Consider the following 23069-nt stretch of genomic DNA (forward strand, 5'->3'; position numbering starts at 1 on the left):
AAGGCAGCTCCTGGGGTTTTATCAGATCCATACTAATTTCTTTCTAATAAGATAGCGCATTTTGTGTTGCATGTCAGGTCAATTGAATCGTTTTGTCAACTGGTGCCCCACAGTTTACAGAAAAATATTTTACTATAATAAGCGGATTGTGCGTTATCTGTTATCCCGGCAAATTTCACAAGCGCGTTGTCGTATTTCCCGTAATACAGTTTGCGTCACGTGATGCGCCCCGTGATCCTCTGCGTATCAGTTAATGCTGCAGGCGGAATCATGGCGCAAGGGAAACAGAAGTTCAAGGCGCAAAAGCCCGGGGGAGCCAAGAAACAGCAGCCACAGCACAAACAGAAGGGTCCAAAGAAAGGAGGTAGATACGCAGTTATGAAATTCATAACTCCCCTTGTTTCTTTCTTTTGAGCAGACGAAGCTGAGCCTAACGTGCGTTGAGTCGCCATTTTGGCTCTAAATGCATTCGAACCCGAATGGCGGTACCGTAATAGCACGCATGCACAGCAAAATGAGAAACGTTTTACAGTGCTGTTTTTGATACATTGTATTCTTGGTCTTAATATGGCAGGTAAACGCTTTTAAATGTCCCTTTGCAAACAATTTCCCTTCAACTTTAATCCTACCCGAAATATAACAGCAGGCTTCCATGTCGCCGTTCTGCCCTACCCCTTCTTCACATAAACCTGTTTGTGCTGTGATCGCGCCAGGTTGGCCGGCAGCTGTGCCCCATCTCGCATGTTGTTCCCATATTTCCTACTTTGACCTCAATGTCGTCATAGGGAGGATAATTGCCCCGAAAAAGGCGCAGGTGGTTCAGCAGCAAAAGCTGAAAAAGGTGAGACATTCACTATTCATACGTTTTTCCGGTTAAATCAGTAAAACGTCGAAAAGGCGTGTTCGGCGAGAGTTTTAAACCAGTACAAGGTGAAGTCCGTGTAACCTTAAGAATGAAAACGTGCATCGGCTAAGGTGGAAGCATTCTTAGGTCATAGGTATGGTGCCAATGTGTATTATTCTCGGACGAGTCAACATCCTGTTCATTTTATTTGTGTTTGTTTTTTGGGCACTGACGGCTCATGCTGATCACCGTGTCAGTCGGTTACGCTTCAAGGTTCATTTTCCACCTACAGGGCCTGGAGGTGGCGATCAGAAAAAAGATCGAGGAGGAAGTTACCCAGAGAGCCAGCTCCTCCTTGCACAAGAATCTGAGCATCCTGAAAAAGAGCGACGGACAGCGCACCGGACCCCCGCGCCCTTCATCCAGCTCCTCCAAATAACGTTTCCGGACTGCGGCGCTTCTCTTGCTGCATTTGTTTTAATGAGACCGAACGCTGGTTCTCCCGCTAGGGGGCAGCAAAGTATGACGATGAGGGGCAAATAAGCTTTGTAGTAAAAGTGATATCTCAATGCGTAAATTCAGACTTTTCCATTCAAATGTTTCCTTCTACAGGCAGTATGACCCCCATAGATGGTGCCACTTACCCGTTGTTCTCACCATGACAGTTGTATCACAGAAGTGTCCCCAGATTAAGAGTTATTGCGGTTTGTGCACAATTTGTAAAATTATGCATCACTTAGCTGAGCTGCTCCTGTCCACCAGGGACTGGGAAGTGAATATGCAGTGTGATTTAATCTGTTTGTGGCCTGCCTTACAGAACCAGTAAGGTGTGTAAGTATGTGACTCCCCTCCCACCCAGTGATGATCTGATCATATGAGCCTTTTTCTCTCAGCCACCTGTATGAGATTGATGTACCATTAACGCATGGTGTTCTGGCACAATCCTGAAATAAAACACACAGAAATGTGTGAATGGTGACGTTTCGTGCGTCTGAGGTCCAGAGGGAGTGATCACTGCAAATAAGCCTCCAGTTCATGGGGTTTCAGGCCTGACTGAGCTTACCGTGCCCCACCTGTCAGGTTGTCTGTTCTCTGGTGTAGTGCTGTGTGCTGGACAGCAGGTGGTGCACTCCACAGCCAGCATGACATGCGTGATACACTAATCTCTATAGATCTCTAGGAGATCGAATTATCTCCAGTAATATTGGCAGGCAAACAAACTGATCATATATATATATAGATGATACACTAGTTTTATTAAAGTTACTATAGCCTATATGAATATCCATGCTAAAGATATTTTGTACACTGCTATTAATAATGATCTTAGCATAGAGTCACTTGCACTGGGAGGTCATTGTAGAAGGCTGCTCTTGGTCTTCCAGGCCAGTAGGTGGTGTAGTTTACAGAGTCTTCAGCACCTCCTGGCAGTGGGTTGAACGCAGGAACCTGGGGAAGGAGTCCTTGACCATGAGACTGTAGATGCTCTGTTGGGCTTCATCGAAGGCGTCGGCTCTGGGATCTTCAATCACCCTCACCAGAGCCTCTCTAGTCTCGGAGTCCAAATTTACCTGCACGCACATTTATTCATAGTATGGTGAAAGGCCACCATATTTACAGAAATGTGAAGCCCATCAACCAAACAGGTCCCTACGTTCCTCAGGAGCCCCAGCCTACTCCCCCTTCTTCCTATGCTTGCCCCCTCCCCCAGCACCCAGCTCACCTCTTGTCGTGCCTCAGAGTTGATGAACCGACTATAGATGCACTGGGCCTTGGTCTCCAGCTGGTTCAGCTCCGACCTCCTGTAGTCCTCACAGGCCAGCCAGAACTCCAGGTTCTCCTCGCTGAACTCAGAACGCAAGAACCACTGGAAGGCCTGTAGGCCCACTGAGGACAGAGTGTTGTGACTCAGCAGAGGAAACGATAACTCACATGAACACAGAGGGTAGGAAACAAACCATCAAAGATGTGTCCAACCAGGGAAACCAAAGGTGAATATGCTCAAGCATGAAACCTCTGGCTGATCCGTTTTCATTGCCTAAGACGTTGCACTTCATGAACAATTTGTTTTGTCAGGTCATATTGCCTATGAAATCAATGCATTGTTGCATCCTCCTCATTATTCACCCACTCTATATCTTTATCATTTATTGTTTATTTTTGTACTGCTGTACATTTTCTGCACTGAACTATCTGGGCAGTTGGTCCTTTTGCACCATATCCAAATGTTTCATCTTGCTTATTTGTGTATACTCTGTGTCTCTGGTTGGTTATCGTTAATACTCTGTTACATTATTTTTGCAACTCATTTTAATGTGACTGATTACACCAAAACAAATTCCTCAAACTCGGGCTGTACGTGACAAATAAAGTTGATTCTGACTCTGATTCTGCGTACCCTTGTTGCTGAGCAGAGTTTCCAGATCCGGAAGGACCTTCTCCTCCGATGCTCTGAACGGGGTGAGAGGGGAGCATGACTGTGGGGATTTCCGAGATCGACACAGAACGGCAGCAGCACGCCTGCAGATCCATGACAGATGGCGCTACCTGTGTTTGTGGGTCCACTCATGCTTCTGAGCCAGGTGACTGATCTTCACCCGCATCCCCTTTGCTCTGAAACACACGCAGACACAATCATGTGACCAGACGGCCCACAGCTGCACATCACGCATGAACATCTGGGTGCAGAAATAATCAGTGTTTAAGAGCACATCAGCAGAACATCAAGCACATTGGGGATAGTGAGGAAGAGAATGTGCCACAGACGTGACACACAAAACTCTGGACTCACTTTTCCAAGCATGACGAGGGGAAAGATGCTAATCCCCGACACATCGGTGACCGGCTTCTGGAATCGCGACCAGGGAGAGAACCTGCAGTGAAGAGCTGCTCTCTGACGCCTCTGGTTTCCTCTCACTCCAGAGTGCAATACCACACCCTTTATAAGGTTGGTGGGGGTCCAACTAGCTAATCAGGGTGTGAATCAGGCAGATTTGAGCCCCTGCCAGGTGTCACAACATGTCCTGAAGGGAGGGAGCAGCTCTGAGGAGCAGAACAAAGCGGCGGGCAGGCGGGCGGGCACCGTGGGCGGGGCGGGGACAGCTGGGCTTTGTTCACGGGACGGTACACTGATAAGAGGCAGGAGCTGGTGGCAGACAGCGGCCTTTCACGCCAGCCATGGTCTCTCACCTCTGAGCAGCATTCAGCGTTGGCAGGATGGTGAAAGCAGGACAGCTGCTCCGCGGAGCCACAGGATGGAGCCTCGTTCTGGCACCTCACACGCCTGTCACCTGTCGCCACGGGGACGGTACGTGGAACCATCACCTTTCGTGACTGACGGGCAGCTTAATATCGATTTCAGCAGCACAGGAGACTGCTGTCCCCTAATACCCCCTCTGTCAGGGTGTGAGAGCTCAGCTCCCACCCTCAGCTCTGTGTGTGTGTGTGTTTGTGTGTGTGTGTGTGTGTGCGTGTGCAGTTCACACATGTTCCTTGTGTTCAGACTCCCTCTGCTCTCCCGGTAGCCTGACCTGCCTTTCAGAGCAAACCTTTAAATATCAGATGTTGAAACAGACTAGATGTTTTAGTGCACACAGTATGGTCATGTCCTGAGGGTCTCAGTTCATGGAAGATAAATAATTCACCATGAATAGTTTAGTTGAATAGCTAATTACTAATTAATGTTATGTTCATTTACTTTATCTATTGATTTTGGCTTTGCGAGATTTTTTTTGATGCTATGAATTATGGGATCACACTGCAGTGAAAAATAACAAACTCGGTGCCATTCTGAACCAACATTGTTTTGATTGTATTGTTAGACGCCCTGGACTCCTGGGCTTCCTGCTCAGGGCCCGACTGTGCGTGAGAAATCATGCCCTGGTGTGTCTGATCAAGCAGAGGACGTGTGTGAGGTCTGTGATGGACTGGCGCCCCGTCCACGGCCTGTCTCGAGTGCCACTTACTGGGACGGTCTTCACTGCAGTGGATTAGCAGTTATGATGATGGATAACTAATGGTCAGTTACCTTCTATAGCTGCATATTTCATAACTGTTTGACATGTGGAGTCACAGTTAAGGAGGCGCTGCTTCACATCTCAGGCAGCCCGTAGCATCTATGACCAAACTGCGCTTCACTATGGCACTTAAAACCTTGGCGTTGGATAAAAAGCATCAGCTAATCAACTGGATCTGAACTGTATTTAGTGGTGAACTTAATGAATCACGGGATTATGTTTCCGTGACTAGGAAGTTTATTCCAAACATATGACTTATAATATAAATATAAATCAAACGCCACGTCGGTTCCCATTGGCCACCTCAAGGCTCTGGAGAGCGAGGCCAGCAGGCCGGCCGCAGCGCCTCGCGCATGCCCTTGTAGGGAAGCCCCGTACAAGCAGCGATCATTCTTCTGGTTATGGCTGCGCTCCGTCTCACGGCGCAAAAATCCGCAGCCCAGACATTTATTTCGGGTCCCCGGAAGGAAACCTGCGCTGTGTCACTGGGGGAAAAGCTATTACAACCAATTAACGTCTTTATGGTAATAGGCAGGGCAGGTCCTAGCCCAAGTGGCGCCTTCCCCCTCCCAGCCGCTACCAAGAGCGCCTGGCTGCAGCCAATGCCAAAATAGATGCGCAAACGGTAAAACCGTAGAAATCATTATTTGAAATGTAATATGCCCTAGGTGACATTTTTATACAGCTAAACAATTAAATAACTGCGAATAACAATAATGAAATCTTAAAAAACAGGTGCTTTTAAGTTATGACACGTCATTAACTTCAACTGCGTAAATAATGACGCCTCAAATGGGAAAATATTATGAACAAAGATTGTTCGGCCTAACAGAATTTAATCTATATACTGAATATACAGACTACAGAATATTTTATAATATTGCAAAATGGTCGCATATACTGCGCACAAGTGGAGATTGTCCTGCCCTCGGGCTTTGTCTCACGGTTATCAGTACCGCAACTGAGCTAATGACGCCTCCAAATGAGACAATCATTTTCCAAACGTCTGTTCCAAATGCCCGGCCGTCAGAGCCAAAATATTTTCTATTCTGTTTTCATCCCGATCACATGCAATTGTGTGCACAACTTCCTCTGAACATCTTTTGTCTTTTCAGAAGTGAACTTACATTATTCGGGGCTTTCCCAAGAAAAGAACTGCAGTAAATGCGACAATTTGCTTTAAATGTCACTTTAACCCAAACCTTGCAAAGCTACCTGTTGTGTCGGGGTCTGCATGACAGGGGGCGCCTCTCCTTGTGCTTCATTGTATAAAAGCGGTGTACATGGTAAACGGGATTTACTGAGGTTAGACCAGGTAACGATGGAAGCCGGTCGCACAGTTCATTACAAAGCCACACAACGAGCAGCTGGTTACCTTATAAATAATGTAGATAGAAAGGGTGTCTGGTAATCACTGTTCGGTATCTGATTCAGACGCCTGATTAGGTTAAACTGAAATCCAGTGCAGGATTTATGGCAATTACACTTATGCAGTTTCCGAAGAAAGACCATCAGACTGTTTCTGCCATTGCTTCCCCACCATTCCGATGCGGAAAAACATCCCCGTACCGTCGCTTTCCGCGTCTGAGCAAAACCCGACGGGAAGTCGCGGCTCAAGACGCCCTTCTGCCTTTCGCTTCTTTTTAACGATCCGTGTCCGGTCAGACATTACATGTGGTCCCGTAAGGGGGAAAGGTGGCTCCTTTGGGTTCGTACCCGGTCACCAGTCTCCGGGGTTTAATCCTTCCTGAAACCCAAAGCGAGCCGTACTGGAAGGAGGAGGAGCCCAGTGGAGGAGGGCTGCACCCCGTCGGTTTATACTGTGGAAATGCGGTCGTTTCTGCCGAACACAGCCGCTTTGGAGCTGGCCGTGCCGTGCTGGGCTTGAAGCGCCACACACGTGTGGGTTCGGGGCTGTGCTGCCGCCCGCGGCGCTTTGAGGGGGGGACGGGTAACACCGGCCAATACCGGATAATCCAGGCGTTGCATCGCTTTCTCCTTATGGAAAGTAAACTCGGATCAAGTGTCACAGCTTGTCGGCGCGCACGGTTTCGGGGAGCTGATCGCTGGCAGCCCGCTGCACCCGGACGCTCCTTTTTGCATATTAGATGTAGCCTAATTTAAAGTTAACTCGCGTTCCGCGGTACGGATCGTTTTCAGTGCACCTAGTCGGTCCCGTTTGTGTCCCGCTAGAAATCCCGGATCGGTGCTGGAGCTGGTGCGACACGCCAGCATGGCTCTGCGCCGGGCTCGGTGTCAGGACCGCCCGGACTCGGACCCGGACCGGGAACGGTGCTGGACCGAGCTCTTCGAGCAGCTGGACCTGAACAAGGACGGGCGGATCGACGTGAACGAGCTGCGCACTGGCCTGGCCGCCCGGGGGCTCCTCCGGACCGCAGTGGAGGAGGTAAGGCTGCGCCGCCCGGTCTCAGTACCCCGGCCCTGTTATAGGTACAGACGCGCAGCACCGCGCTGTGTTACTGTCCCACGACCACATCTGTTTGGGAGACACCTACTAAGTCAGGTGTGTTTAGCCCAATCACAGCCTCCTATCACGGCATGGGGTGACCTTTCACCAGGCTGATCGTGCGGATTGTTGGGGGTCAGGGCCGGGCAGAAGCAAAGCAGCCCGTCCTACCAAACCTGAGCTTTAGGAACCTTCAGAGAGGAATCTGTGGTATGGAGAATCCGCCCACACAGGGTCAGCCGTGGAAGAGTAGAACCACCTAATGGGTCATCGGTCTGACGGGACATTCGGTACCGTTTCGCCTTTATCACAGACGGTAACATACGAATGTCGTTTTACAGTGACCTCAAGAAATACATTTCCCATTTTACGCAGCTGGCATAGTGATATTACAGTGAAAATGGGCTGAAACATGTTGTTTATAATGGTATTATAATGTGTAATAATAATCATCTGCATTATTAAGGAAAAACACCCTGATTAATTATTGACTGAATACTGTGGGGATTTTGCCTAAATTACCTGGAGTAAAATCTGTGACAATTAGGTAAATATAGATCTGTGCAGACATGTCACCGCTGGTGTTCTGTGTTCTTCAATTTGATTGGATAAACTGCTTGTGACACCACCAATAGCGCTGGAAGGTTTCCTTGAGGGGGCGGGCTTCCAGAGTGCTCCTGTCTCTTAACATGAAACGTCACTGTAAGTTGTGTGTCTGTGTATTGATGTGCATTTTAAACCCCAATAGGAGTGTATGTGTGTGTTACGTTAAGCTATAGAACAACATCTGCACTAGTAATAATGGCGCCAAAGCAATGTTGGCCAACTTTGTAGGCCAGGATTTGAAAATGACAAAACAATCATATACGTCAAAACGATGTAGATATCAGGCACACAGCACATTACAAAGAAATTCCTGTCAAGGAGTTGATGAGTTTTTGATGAATACCCAGGCATAAATGTAAGCAATACTGGAGCAACAGCCACACAACATCTACTAACACAGCAAAATGGTTCCAAAGGTACAGAACTTCAAGCTGTGGTTTTCCACTGGTGTAAAAACTGGTACCGGCACTGAACAACAGTACAACGCGAGGTGGGGTATTTTGTACTGAATTTGAAAAATGGCTGTAGTATATTATAGGGCTGGCTGATGTGCGATATTAATGTTATACACATGCAATTCTCACATCATAAGGGCCGTGATTGTCAGCTGGTTTGAGATCAGGATTTTTCATACTTTCATATTGTCTGGACATTATATCCGGAGATTTTAGAGAGACACATTCTTGCTTTTCTGGCTTTCCCCCTCTCCTTTAGTGTTTTATATACTGTTATCATTGAAAGCTGACCTATCAGCGCACAGTGGGCTCACCAGGGGTGGAGCTTTAGACACAATGAATATGTACAGTATGAGAAAATAATGTGTTTTTGAACATTGACACCGAACCAAAAATATGATGACTGAGGCTTGCGTGGTGGAGTGGTGAGCTCACAGTGCCGAGCGGAGGCCCGGACCCTTGACTGAGGAATGCGTGGTGGAGTGGTGAGCTCACAGTGGCGAGCGGAGGCCCGGTCCCTTGACTGAGGCATGCGTGGTGGAGTGGTGAGCTCACAGTGGCGAGCGGAGGCCCGGACCCTTGACTGAGGCATGCGTGGTGGAGTGGTGAGCTCACAGTGGCGAGCGGAGGCCCGGACCCTTGACTGAGGCATGCGTGGTGGAGTGGTGAGCTCACAGTGGCGAGCGGAGGCCCGGTCCCTTGACTGAGGCATGCGTGGTGGAGTGGTGAGCTCACAGTGGCGAGCGGAGGCCCGGACCCTTGACTGAGGCATGCGTGGTGGAGTGCTGAGCTCACAGTTCCGAGCGGAGGCCCGGACCCTTGACTGAGGAATGCGTGTTGTAGTGATGAGCTCACAGTGCCGAGCGGAGGCCCGGACCCTTGACTGAGGCATGCGTGGTGGAGTGGTGAGCTCACAGTGCCGAGCGGCGGCCCGGACCCTTGACTGAGGCATGCGTGTTGTAGTGGTGAGCTCACAGTGCCTAGCGGAGGCCCGGACCCTTGACTGAGGAATGCGTGGTGGAGTGGTGAGCTCACAGTGCCGAGCGGAGGCCCGGTCCCTTGACTGAGGAATGCGTGGTGGAGTGGTGAGCTCACAGTGCCGAGCGGAGGCCCGGACCCTTGACTGAGGAATGTGTGGTGGAGTGGTGAGCTCACAGTGGCGAGCGGAGGCCCAGACCCTTGACTGAGGCATGCGTGGTGGAGTGGTGAGCTCACAGTTTTTTTAAAGTGGCAGAAACTTGGCCCAGCTGGGAATAAACGGCTTGCTGTATGAGGGTCTGCAGGAGGCCACAGGCCCGACCTGCTGTGTCGCCACAGGAAGTGAAGCAAGCTGCCGCTCTGCTGAAGCTGGGCTTCCTTTTCTGTGTGAAATACGACCAGCCGTGGCACCGTCTGCACACTGCGCTCACCTCATGTGGTCAGGCCTTCCAGAAAGGTCATGCTACGGTGATGCTGGGGTTCTGCAGTTGACACTGAAGGTCCAAAGTGATGCTGTTATGGGATCTAATCTGGCTCTCAGTACATGTGTTTGAGCTCTGTGGCTCCATAACCCTGACTGGACTGGCAGTTATTGAATTGAAATGTATTATTTCCAGAAAACACTGTCTGTCTATTACAGTAACCGAGCGTGCGCTAATGGTTTGCACAGAGCTACATGGCTTTACACAGTATTACACAGGCGCGTCCAGGAAAGGGAGCAACTGCGCAGATGTGGTCTGAGAGCGTAAGAGCCAGCTGAGAGGCCTGAGAGTCCCCCCCCCCACTGCACGAGGGCTGAGAGTCCCCCTCCCCCCCCCCACTGCACGAGGGCTGAGTCCCCCCCCCCCCCCCACTGCACGAGGCCTGAGAGTCCCCCTCCCACCCCCCACTGCACGAGGGCTGAGTCCCCCTCCCCCCCCCCACTGCACGAGGGCTGAGAGTCCCCCTCCCCCCCCCCACTGCACGAGGGCTGAGAGTCCCCCTCCCCCCACTGCATGCTACTCCCTTCTCCGCTGGCTCCGACGCTCGTGGGCCGCTGTAGCGGCTGCCATAGGCTGACGCTGACACCCTGCTTCTGCAGACACACAGAATGGTTGCCTCTGCTCGTGTTTCAGCCTGTTTTGTCTGCTGATAACGGGGGCTGTCGGATCTCCTTTCTGTGTTGGGGGGGTGGCGGGCTGTTGTCATGCACTGTCCCTGTCTGCCGTCTTGCCCCTTGACCGGCCAGGCAGCTGCTGGACTTCATTCCCAGCAGCTCATCTTCAGTGCCCCCCCGCCCGCGGTAACTCCAGTGTCACTCCCAAAACTCTCACTGCAGTCATTAATATTATGGGGTGTGTTTACCTTTTTTGGTTGGCTGTGAATATGAAGATGGGGAAGACAAGCCGCCTTTGAAGGTTGCTGGGCCTTGGCTGGTCACACACACACACACACACACACACTCACACACACACAGACAAAGACAAACACACACACATTTGTATTAATTTCTTTGTTGGGACTGTCATCCATTCATTTCTATGGGAAAAACCTTAATCCCAACAATGACCCAACAAACCCCTACCCAGCCCTAACCTTAATCAGAAGTAACCAAACAAAATACAAGACATATGGCATTTTTAGTTTTTTGATTGCAGTCATACATTTTCATAAAATTCAGTTTCTCTTTGTGGGGGCAGAAAAAATGTTCCTCACAATGTCAAAATAGCAGGTATTTATCACATTGTGGGAACATTCGGTCCCCAGTATAATGTATACATGTCTAAGACGGCATTCGCTTATGCATGCATGTGCCCGTCTTCTGACCTCTAAGCTGCATGTAGGAATTCACTTCGTGTTGGGGCTCGATGCACTGGCAGGGCGTGCAGTTACACTGCGCTGCTGGAAGGAAGCACACCCACAGACGTGTGAATCTGCGTGCAGGGCCCACAGACTCCAGTAAGAAGCTGGGCACGAGCCAGTGAATGAACTCTGAGTACAAGAAAATGTTACATTAAATATTACATATTACGTTAAGACCGTTATGCCTGTAGCTTTTTGAAATGGATGGATGGATGTTTAAGACCGTGATCTGCAGTGTGTGTGTGTTTGTGTGCTGCGTCTGGTAACGTGTCACCCCCTCGCCTCCTCTCACCCCTCCTCCTAATCACATGGCACCTCCCCATCCCACTTCCCTGGCACACCCCCCCACCCCCCACCCCGCCATCTTGCCTCCATCCCAGCAGATCGTGGAGGCTGGTGACACCAACCAGGACGGCCAGCTGGACTTCCAGGAATTCACAGAGTACCTCCGGGCCCAGGAGAAGCAGCTGAGGCTGATGTTCCGCAGCCTAGACCGTAACGATGACGGTCAGTGCACTCCCACCTCCGCCGGGTCCCGCCCACATGGATAACCCAAACCATAACCATTTCATGCTAATCCTGTTTCTGCTGTTTCACGGCCTGCTACTTCCTCCTGCTCACTCGTGTCACGTAGCCTGGCAGTGAGCCAGTGCTTCTTACGAAGCTGTTAGCTCTCGCCGATTTATTTTATCCCCCTTTTCCCGTGACTTCCGTTGGCGGGACAGGATTAGAGTTAGAATTCCGAAATTTTTCTGCGATGTACACCGGTGCACAGACATGAACCTTATACGCAAGTGGCGGCTAATGTTTGCAGTTCTGCTACAGGCTGCATCGACTTGTCTGAGATCCAGCAGTCCATGCGCAGCCTGGGGGTGGAGGTGACCACAGAGCAGGCCTCCAGGATTCTGCAGAGGTGAGCGTGGGGTGGCAGGCTGGGGCCACATTTTATGCGCAGGGGGCCCCTTTCATTTTGATTACTCATTTTATTCCAGCATGGACCAGGATGGCACCATGACCATCGACTGGAACGAGTGGAGGGATCACTTCCTGTTCAACCCCCTGCACAACATGGAGGAAATCGCCCTCTATTGGAAGCACTCCCTGGTGCGTGTGTCCAGAAACATGCAGTTAGTCTAATTGGTGTCCCTAAATATGACTGTGTGAGAATGTCCAATACAGGGTGTCCCCAGTCTTGTGACCCCTCCTGCCTGGGATAGCCCCTGGCCTACATGTGAAATCAGCCTATCGAACATGCATATTTAACCCATTATGGACTATTCTAAGACCTTAGGGTCATGGATCGGACCTGTGTGTGTGACAGACAATACCCTGGGTCTTTACTGCTTCCTGCCTCCATATCCTTGGCAGATGTTGGACATTGGAGAGCACTTGACCATCCCTGATGAGTTCACGGAGCAGGAGCGCAAGTCCGGGTTCGTGTGGAGGCAGCTGATGGCTGGGGCCATGGCAGGCTCTGTGTCCCGCACTGGTACCGCGCCCCTGGACCGGCTCAAGGTCTTCCTGCAGGTGGGTATGAGCCTGGCCGGCTGGGCGAGGGTGTCTCTCCGGTGGACAGACTGGTCATTCAGTGCTTTGCAGAGTTAAAGTGGAATCAGGTGAAATAGCACTGAGACACCTGTAAGGGGTGTGGACTCGGTCCTGGCCGCAGAAGATGAAAAATGTGGTTTGGGAAGTTGCGGATTACGTGTCTGGTGGGTTGGGCTATGGCTACAATGTGGTTACAGCAGTCTGGTGGCCCCCTTACGCTCTTAGCATTGCCCTTGGGTTCCGTGAGCCCACACTAAAGACGCCCCCCCCCCCCCCAGTCACAGTGGATGTCGTCCTCCCCTCAGGTGCACGGCTCGGGTGCTGGTCGGGCGAGCGTGTGGAGTGGCCTGCGGGAGATGGTGCGGGAGGGTGGCCTGACAGCCCTGTGGAGGGGCAACGGCATCAACGTGCTGAAGATTGCCCCCGAGACCGCCATCAAGTTCCTAGCATATGAGCAGGTGGGGCCGCAAGCCCCCTCTCCCTCTCTCCCCCCCCCTCTCCCTCTCTTCCCCCCCTCTCTCCCTCTCCCTCTCCCTCTCCCTCTCTCTCTCCCTCCCTCTCTCTCTCTCTCCGCGCCTTTGCATGCCCGGTTTGTGCCTTACAGCTCGGCCCAGCCTGTCACCTTCTTCTGGCCTACCTCGTTCCACCATCCCCGCCTGGCCTCCTGACTGGCTTCTCTCATACCAGATCAAGCTGCTGATGAAGGGCGGCAAGGCGGGAGGGACCCTTGGCGTGCAGGAGCGCTTTGTGGCGGGTTCTCTGGCGGGAGCCACGGCACAGACCATCATCTACCCCATGGAGGTCAGAGCCGCCGGGCCGTCGCCACATGGCCCCGGGGGCCTAAGTCCGCATTCCTCCTTAATGACTCTGCCGTCACCCCAGTGAAATGCACCGTCAAGCATGGCTGGCACCATGCAGTGCGGGAGGGTGGACCAATCACAGCAGAGTCCCAGTGGTCACGTGGTCGGAGGAATGCGCTACATTTACATATTTAGCAGAGGCTTTTGTCTAAAGCAGGGTTATTCAACTCACGGTCCTCGAGGTCCGAGCACTGCTGGTTTTCCAGCCTTCCTTTACCTGTCAGTCAAGTGTGAAGCCTCTGACCAATCAGAATCAGTCATTATTAAACAACTACCTGGGAGAACTGAAAACACAGCCTGGATTTGGAATCGAGGTCCAGAGTTGAAGAACCCTGGTCTAAAGTGTTGTACAAGCGAGGCAAACTGCACATTGCAAACAGTCGTGCTGGTTCAAGCAGTCAACTAGGGTTAAGTTCAGAGAAGCTGAGCTTCCAGTGAAGGTTCAGGCACATTGTAAGCAGCACTGGAGCAGGAGCTGCACAACGTCTAACAACGTAAAAACCTAAAAAGACAACCCAAGGGCCAGTAAGTGCAATACAAGAGTTTTCAAAGAACAGTCAGGTTAGTAAAGGAATTCATGGAGCAGGTGGGTCCTGAGGCATTTCGCGAAGGTAGAGAGGGAGCCTGAAGGAAATGCTTCTGAAGATTGCCGGTTCTGAAGTGTATAAACATGTTATGGTCTAAAGATCTTCACCATTTTCCCAGAATGATTGATGCTGATGTTTTATCGTGTTAGTTGTGCAGTTAGATTAGCTTTCTTCAAAACATAAAAGAATGCTGACGTCCTTGTCAGTGCAAGCCGTGCTGCTGATAAGATTCTATAATCAGATCAGCGGGGGTGTTGTACCAAGTCAGTGTGTGAGCCTGCCCCCCCTCGGAGCGGAGAGCCGTTTCCTTCCCCCTTCCGGTGTTGCGGGGCTGTAAGCACAGAGACATTAACTACACGCTTGATGGCACTGGCTGGTGGGATCGGGGGCCTGCATCCACAGAAGGATGTGACAGTGATGAGGCACCGGCCGGGGTTCGCACGCCGTTTCACTGGTGGGAAATTCCAGAAAATAAGGACGGATGCAGCATCTGGCGCCCCCTCCCCAAAAACTCTGTTTTATCTCCTGAATTACTCACCACTCCTGAGTGTCTGGTATGAGAGCAGACACCCCTCCATATGAGTTCCCTGCCACTCTGTGGGGGGAAAACAATCAAAATACTGTCAACATGCAGTGTTTTGCGCAAATTATAAGCAAATTTCATGAAGTCAATAAAGTGAAATTGTGAATATGGTGTTAATGGATATTGCGTGAATAATACTTGTTATTCATCCTCTGGTGGGATTAGGGGTGTATTGGCATTAGCTGGTGAACACCATGGCCAAGCATGTTTGACACCCAAAGTCTAGTTCATTTGACTAGTGTGATCACACCTTTCCGTGCTCAGGCCCGGGCACAGTTCAGTTGGATTCGGTGCACATGATGTGATCGCTAACCGTGTCTGAACACAGAACACAGACGTGACGTCAGTGATGCCACTGGCCATTTAACAAACATGGTGGCAAAGTGGTCTACAGCAGTGGTCCAGTGTTTGCTGGAAATTTGGGCTGACGTGAGTATCCAGGAACAACTGGATGCAACACAAAAACTCATATTTGGTAAAATAATGTATGCATGAAAGTGTGCGTGGCGTGTGCGTCAGTCTCTGCCACAGGCACGCACACAATCTTATATGTGAAGCATGATTAAATGAAAATCGTTGCATTGCATACATGACAAATCTAAGAGGGTTGGGTGTCATCACGTCCAAAACAATGCAATGGCACTTTTCTTCCAATGTTTTCTTCAACACAAAAAGTCACACAGTGATGACAAAAGCGCGACTGGGCCAGGATCGTTAAGTACAATGCGAGTGCAGACCAGCGGGGGAGGGGGGGAGTGGGGAGGGGGGCAGTCGTGCTCAGGCACGGTACAAGGCAACTGGGCCAAATGTGAGTATGCACTAAGATTCTCATCCTGTGCTTTAACATGGAGTTAGTGTCTGTGTAACAGCTAATCATAGTGTCCTGCATATCTGCTCATTCGCACATGCTGTTCCCATTGCAGTTTTGCAAATTAATTACTATTTTTTGGACTTGCCACAAAAATGACCTCAAAAGAACAAAACGTTTTTACGGTATTTTACTTTTTTTGAGTGTTTCTTCAAAATGCACAAAGTCTTGCTCAACAGAAACGCCACTGCAGTGTAATGAGAGTGAAGTCCCAGAGCGAATTCGATGGCATGAAAATGAGACCCCGTTCTCCGTCTCCTCTGCCTTCCAGGTGCTGAAAACCCGCCTTACGCTGAGGAAGACGGGTCAGTTCTCCGGGATGGCCGACTGCGCCTGGCACATCCTCCGCATGGAAGGGCTGCGGACCTTCTACAAGGGCTACCTGCCCAACATCCTGGGCATCCTGCCTTACGCTGGCATTGACCTGGCCGTCTATGAGGTACGTCTGTCTGGGCCAGTGAGTGTCGCTGATGGGCTCCACCCAGTTCAGGTTAGATTCCGCAAAGTCAGCATTATTTTTTTATTTTGATACTAAATAAAAATATAAAATCTCTTGTGGGCCCATTACCTGCAGGAGGAACCGTAAAGGTCTGGTGTAATGTGAATGGGGTTCTGTGCATTGTGAGCCCAACTATATCTAGATCGGTGGCCTGTATTACAAAGTGGGGTTACTGGCTTATCCGGGTAACTTAGCGATTAACTGGATGACGCGTGGTGTAACTTCGCGATTAACCCGTACTACGAAAGGTGGGTAGGTTTTAGTCGAGGCATGCTGCCATGGCAATTTACGCTAAGTCTCAAAACTGCTCCGAGCAGTTTTTGTTCTTGGTTAAGTCGAGGTTTCTGCGTAAGCCAGCCCTATATGAGCACTGCCCCTCCCACTACAATTTCCCTGAAGACAATGCCGGCGTACCTAGATGATCCGTACGACATTGGCGCGCGAATCGTGAGGGGCTCTCTCTGTTAATATGTATGGAATGGCATTTAATATGCATACAGTGTATTAATTAATAACTGTTACAGAGAAAGTTATTCTGAAAACCCCAGGGTAGAGCTGGGCTATATGGCCTAAAAATAAAATCTCCAATTTTTTTTCACAATTTTAGATTTTAATCGATTGTCCCCTCCCCTAATCAAAATCAAACGACAGATGACAAATAAATGGTTCAAAACAAGTTTTAACTTTATTTTGTTTTTTTTTGTTTGTTTACTTTATAGTTAAAGTGCAATCTGACAAGCCAAAAAAGATGCTTGTAAGTGATATGGCAGACCACGCCATTGTAAACACTTTCAGAAACTTGTAAAAACTTTTAGCATGTTAATGAATCCCGGCTTTTACACAGTATGTATGGGCACCATGTCTTTTGCAATATACATTGCGATAGCGTTTGTTATCACCTTCCATCCTGCCCCATTCTTATCATATGGCACACAGTTCGAAAACGTGTCAGGGACGGTTGCTTGCTTAACTTTGGATGCCGTGCTGGTGCTGCGGGTATTTTCATTTCGCTGGGAGCTGCACTTCTCCCCCTGTGTGCCTCCACTTTAGGTGCTGGAACAAATTTGTCGTGCTGCTTCCTTTGGTTGCCACAGTTTCTAAACAGACTTTACAACAAGGACTTGTTTGGTCTGTGTCCGACGGCACAAAACCGAACCATTGCCATTTTTGTGAACCCGCTGCAATGTTTGGGTGCACCGCGCTAATGTACCCGTGAAGAACGGTGCGTCGCATTAGTTCCGCTTTTGGCGCTCACGTGTAAAATAAGTAATAAAATCGATTTTCATAAAAACACATCATCCTGAACTGTAAATTCGAATTAATCGATAAAATCGATTTATCGCCCACCTCTACCCGATGGGTGTGCATTGTTCCTTGTTGTCCACTGATCACAGCACACTTCATTAGATGTGCCTGTCTTTTCTAGTTTTAAAGTTATTAACCAATTCATGTATTGTCCCATTGCACAGTATACGGATACATTCGAACATTCAAAAATTAATTAAAATTTGTATGTAAAGCAATCTGGGAAACAAAGGGGTGTGCAACAGTCGCCATGAGCCCAAAATGCTAAACCATCATGTCATTACAGCCGACAGGACCTATTTTATTAGCTATTAACACGATTTGGCACAAATCACGGAATGGTTTGAAGCGAAAAAATAATCGGTGTGCATCGATGTCTGTGTACTGGACATCACAATTCTGTCATTAAAAATGCCCCACCTTCCGTTAAAAGTTATTAAAGCCAGAAAGCCTCATATTCCATATTCAGTTAACTTAACCGCGGTGACAGGTTCCTAGTCGTTTTCTCAATACACATATGCTTCTGTTTTTGTTCTGTTGTAAATCATTTGTTTGTTAAACAGTGGCTCACCTATTAAGTGCCATTTAAACAGACACCTTTTTCTTATTAGCTGTAAAACACAGAAACACACTATTAAGTGGAGGCTAGACACAACAAACCTTTCAAAATGAGTAGAAATATAAATACAGTCGTACCTCGGTTCTCGAACTCACTAGAACTCGAATTTCTTGAAAGTCGAACAAACCAGTTTGCCCTAGAACTCAATCTGAATATCAGAAGTTGAACCGTGAACGCTGACCTGATATAAATTGTATGCGCCAGGAAATGAGTCATACTACAATGCAATTCTTACTTGAATGCCTTCTTCACAGACTGGACGATTAACCAAATAAAGCAGCGCAACATTACAGTAACTAACAATAAATAAACCACTAACTTACGTGTACTATTAGAGCATTTATGTTATTTATTTAAACTTTATTTTGCCAGGTAAATTAACTGAAAACTAGTTCTCACTGCTTTACGTGATATTCGGGAGAAATGGATTACGCACTGGAACTGCCTGGGATACAAACGTCATGCGTGTAACTAAACTCTTCAGCCAATAAGGGCAAAGGTGTGTCGTCACGGAGACGGTTCCAGTTTGTGCAGCCGGGTGAGAGGTCACAATGCATCTAACCGTAATGCATTGCATCAGGATTGGAATGTGTCTTTGGATTGGCAGACTGGGGTGGACGGTGTCTTTGGATTGGCAGACTGGGGTGGACGGTGTCTTTGGATTGGCAGACTGGGGTGGACGGTGTCTTTGGATTGGCAGACTGGGGTGGAGACCGGGGCATGTGCTCCACCTTCAAGGGAATCACACTCGTCAGCCTCCCTGGGAAGGTCTATGTCAGGAAGTGTTCATTTTAACATGATATTGTAATTTAGTATTAGTCTTTGAATGTAAATGCATAAATTATCACTGCACTTCAATGGATAATTTTTGTGGGTTTTTTGTACAATTTCGTAGAGGTTGGCCAAAAGAATTATAAATATCCTTTACTTTCGTGAAAAAAAAATGAAATGTGACATTTTTGGACAGAGAAATGCTAAGGTGAATCTGAAGCATTTTAGGCCAGTTTTTGTACTTAGTCCTGTCAGTACCTACTGTCAGACACGTGACGGCCTGCCCTCATAGCTATCCCGCTGTTCTCTTTCTGGTCCTCAGACTGTCTGGTCTTTATTTACTCTCGGGTGGAAAGTGGGATGTCCATCCCCCTCCCTTTCCTGTTTACATAGCACTTTACGATCGTGTAAAACCAACAGATGAGACGAAGGCTTTGGAAGCGGAGCTCTCCAGAAGAGACTCCGTCACTGTTTAGGAGCATTTGGCCACGTAAAGTTTTCCGCTCTTAGACTAATGTTCATGCTTGACGTTCCTGTGAGTCTGGCAGCTTCTTGCCTCTCGCCTCTCCTTTTGTAAACAGTGTCTACCTGCTACGTCTTTGATGTTTGCGTGGCTCCCACAGGAACACAGTCGTAACACCAGCAGCTCCACAGTGCTGGGCTGATAACACTAGAGGTCCGACTGGTCTCTTAACTTGTGCTGCAAGACTCTGCAGGAAGGAGTGTGTATGCGTTTGTGGCAGCAACTGTCCACTTCCTCTCTCCAATTGCTCCCCCCCAGACCCTGAAGAACGCCTGGTTACAGAGGAACACTGCCAGTTCAGCAGACCCAGGGGTCCTTGTGCTGGTCGGTTGTGGCACTGTGTCCAGCACCTGTGGACAGTTAGCCAGCTACCCCCTGGCCCTGGTCCGGACCCGCATGCAGGCCCAGGGTGAGTGAATGCAGTCTGCTCGTGGCTCACACCTGCAGGACAGGGCTTTCATGCCTGTGTCCGTTCTTCATTTTGGTTCTACAGTCTCTCTCTCTCTACCTACAGCCACTGCAACAGGCAGCCCCCAGTTGTCCATGCTGGGCCAGTTCAGGACCATTGTGTCCCAAGAAGGTGTGATGGGACTTTATCGCGGTATCGCCCCAAACTTCCTCAAGGTCATCCCGGCCGTCAGCATTTCTTATGTGGTGTACGAGCGGATGAGGAGGGCCCTGGGGGTGGCTGTGGGCAGCTGAGGATGACGCTGGCAGTGGAGGCAAGAGAGGAGACGGGGCTCTGAGAAGGAACAGAGGACAGGCGAGGACTCTGATCTTCAGAAAGGTCACAAAGTGGAACGTCAATGAAAAGGACTGTTTACTGTGTTTTACTCTGATCCACCTCATTCATCGTTACACAATTGCAAGTTCCTCATTCTTCTGGTCCAGGTCAAAGTCTTCATTCACTCCACAGGAGCTTTGTCGCAGGAAGCTGAGATCCTATACTTTCCCAAAAGAATTAAGGCAAAAAAAATGCAATTACCTCATTTCTGGTGCCAAGGAATATTTGAGACTCTTCCAATTAGATCTGGGGGGAAAATCCAGCCTCTCAAAACTGTGTAACACTCCCAAAAACTCCCCCAAAAGACCCTGAAAGAAAGGTTTCCAATAATTGAATTTGAGCGCTTTAAACAAAATAAGGGTCCCTTTTGTAAGAGAATCGCTGTGTGCTCTTAGTCAAAAAGCTAAGATTGATTCATGGGATGTGGTTCAGCCTGCGGTTAATTATTAAGTTGGAGGACTGTGACAGGCTTGGCACAGTGCTACAAAATCTTGAGTTGGTCCTTCTATCTGGAAGGCCATGTGAAGGGTCCTGTGAGGCCACATGTTTACAGTCCATGGACGTGTGTGTGAGAGAGAGGAGGACAACTTCAGTCTGTACATGCAGCATGCAGATGCCACTGCAGGGGATACCAGTGCACTGCGTTATACAATCTGTGAAAATAAGATGCCAGCAATGTGTCACTTTTACATGATGGAAATATTTATTTATATACTTTATGCACATGTGCTCATTTGCATTATGGGTTAGCACAGCGAGTGTGTGTGTGTCTGTGCATCTCCAATCAGCACAGTCCTCATCTTTTTCTGCTGTGACAGATATCCAGGTCTGTCTGCCCCCCCCCCAAATCCGCTGGTTGTTTCGGTTTTCCCACAGCAGGTGTCACAGGAAAATTCGAAGAGCGACACCCGTGAGCGGCGCAGTGATGTAGGTGGTTTTAGGGTTTCCCTGCCAAGGGCAAGTCTCGCGTCCATCATTGTGGGAACAGGATTGGCCGCAATGCCATTGGCAGGTCACCTGGCTTGGCTGTCAGACCTGAAGGCATCACAGTCCAATGGGAACAGTGCTGTTCATTCATTCACACTATTCTCATTCATCCTCACTGTATCCATTCACACTGTACTCATTCATCATTACTGTATCCATTTACACTGTACTCATCTTCACTACAGCCATTTACACTCTACTCATTCATCTTCACTGCATCCATACTGAATTTGTTCAAACAATATTAATTTGCTCACTGTGTTTCATTAATTTATTCCTTTATTGTCAGTGATTTCCCAGTAGTGTATTCTTGCAGGGATGGTTTGCAATAAAAGTAAACACATAAGACTACTGATATGTGGCATTTATATACAGGCACTCAACATGTATGAAGATATTTATATAAAATAGGGTTTATTTTTTTCCATTCACAAGTATCTATGCTGCCTTCACTATATATGTGCACTGAATTTCTATGTTACTACATATCCATCTGTCTTCTAACAGCTTGTACTGGACAGGGGCGTTGGGGCCTAGAGCCCATCAAGAACAGCTTAGGACCCCTTGTTGCCTTCATCAGATTAGGATTGGAAAGAATCTCTCTGGACCAAACAGATACTTGTCCACTGCCTGGGGTATCATTACATCTTTGTGTGCCTAACTAATACATTAACTGCACATCTATATCTGCACTGCTTGGGTGACACTTTGGTTACATAAACATGAAGCTTTGAATGGTTATTATACTGTTTGGCTGTTTGGATCTGGATCATATTTAAGCTTTTTAACCAAACCAGATTCATAAAGCCATTGCTCTGGTCAAAACCACTTCCATGGTCAGTCTGGGGACAGGCTGCCTGTGGCAGGGAAGGTGACGCTGCTTGGTTTCTGGCCTCGAGGTCCCCAAGCGACCTCCTTGTATATTGCTTTGGATCTCTTGGGTAGCATCATGCTTCAGGTTGGAGACTTGAACCGGCAGTCGTCGTGCTACAAGTCCCAGAAGAGTTCTGCTGTCAGCCGTTATCAGCCAGGGGACAGGATGACAATACTGCCTGATGTTTTACTTTGAGAACACACAACAGGCAGGCTGGTTACATACTGAAACTTGAAACCTCACTCGAGCATTAATGTTAGCATCCAGCCCCATGAGCACCAGGGTGACCCGTTTCACATCACCATCTGGTGTCAGCATCCAGCCCCATGAGCACCAGGGTGGCCTGTTTCACATCACCATCTGGCCTCACATCTTTTGTTGACACTGATTCAGTTTACCTTTTTGTTCTTAGTTCAGTTTGACTCCATATCACAGGAAAACAAAAAAGTCTAAATGATTTCATGGTTCAAAGTAAGAAATTCATGCCAAATGCATGTTTATCTATAGCTTTATTGTAAGCAAAGTGTGTGAATAAATCATTTTATCCCATATGCTGTTTGGAGTTTATATTAAATTTCTGCACTTAAAATGTACTGGTGCTGCCCGTCGTCGGTTTGGTTTGTGGCTGCGATCAGACTGACTCTGAGTGGTCTTGGCGTTACTTCAAAAATGCATATTTTTAAATACAAATGTGCACTGAACTTTAACACCATCTACCGTCTCGTAAGCGATTCTCTGGCAACACCCAGGTATTTTAAACAGAACTTTGGAGGAATTAATCACAGACACATTGTGGAGCCCTCAGCATATCAGCTGCGTCCTGCTGCTGCTGGTGCTTCCATGGTGAAGCCATACCAGAACTGCAGTCATACCAGAACTGCAGCCATACCAGAACTGCAGCCATACCAGAACTGCAGCCATACCAGAACTGCAGTCATGGTAAACAGGGTGAGCAGAAGGTAAATGGGCCTATTGCAGGATATCATTTTGTCTACATGTATAATCAATATTTAATGAAATTAACACATTTACATGTCACTGACATATGCCTTA

At 48.6% G+C, this 23069-nt stretch overlaps 3 protein-coding genes across 7 annotated transcripts; 2 read left to right on the forward strand and 1 right to left on the reverse strand.

Moving 5' to 3' along the window:
* Positions 1-207: 207 nt before the first annotated feature.
* Positions 208-1813, forward strand: c5h19orf53 (chromosome 5 C19orf53 homolog). Its single transcript, XM_023840991.2, has 3 exons — positions 208-364; positions 786-841; positions 1137-1813. The coding sequence occupies exons 1-3, from the start codon at positions 223-225 to the stop codon at positions 1281-1283; spliced, it is 345 nt and encodes a 114-aa protein (XP_023696759.1). The 5' UTR covers positions 208-222; the 3' UTR covers positions 1284-1813.
* A 274-nt stretch (positions 1814-2087) lies between these two features.
* Positions 2088-6585, reverse strand: LOC111858849 (regulator of G-protein signaling 5). 4 transcript variants are annotated; one of them, XM_072711843.1, is made up of 6 exons: positions 6430-6585; positions 3636-4134; positions 3392-3457; positions 3243-3295; positions 2568-2731; positions 2088-2415 (listed from the first exon to the last, which is right to left on the reverse strand). In XM_072711843.1, exons 2-6 carry the CDS (start codon positions 3677-3679, stop codon positions 2248-2250), a joined length of 495 nt encoding a protein of 164 aa, XP_072567944.1. In that variant the 5' UTR covers positions 3680-4134; positions 6430-6585; the 3' UTR covers positions 2088-2247. The 4 variants fall into 4 exon arrangements, with proteins under 4 accessions (XP_072567944.1, XP_023696758.1, XP_072567943.1 ...); XM_023840990.2 differs by having other exon boundaries at positions 6236-6585; XM_072711842.1 differs by lacking the exon at positions 6430-6585 and adding an exon at positions 6076-6152.
* Positions 6586-6630: 45 nt separating this feature from the next.
* Positions 6631-22565, forward strand: slc25a23a (solute carrier family 25 member 23a). Of its 2 annotated transcripts, none has more exons than XM_023840987.2 (10): positions 6631-7267; positions 11589-11715; positions 12034-12121; positions 12201-12312; positions 12577-12735; positions 13062-13214; positions 13444-13557; positions 15926-16093; positions 19630-19780; positions 19886-22565. In XM_023840987.2, the coding sequence occupies exons 1-10, from the start codon at positions 7094-7096 to the stop codon at positions 20071-20073; spliced, it is 1434 nt and encodes a 477-aa protein (XP_023696755.1). In that variant the 5' UTR covers positions 6631-7093; the 3' UTR covers positions 20074-22565. The 2 variants fall into 2 exon arrangements, with proteins under 2 accessions (XP_023696755.1, XP_023696757.1); XM_023840989.2 differs by having other exon boundaries at positions 11592-11715.
* Positions 22566-23069: the final 504 nt, after the last annotated feature.

This window comes from Paramormyrops kingsleyae, chromosome 5 (assembly GCF_048594095.1).
Source record: "Paramormyrops kingsleyae isolate MSU_618 chromosome 5, PKINGS_0.4, whole genome shotgun sequence".
Lineage (NCBI taxonomy): Eukaryota > Metazoa > Chordata > Actinopteri > Osteoglossiformes > Mormyridae > Paramormyrops > Paramormyrops kingsleyae.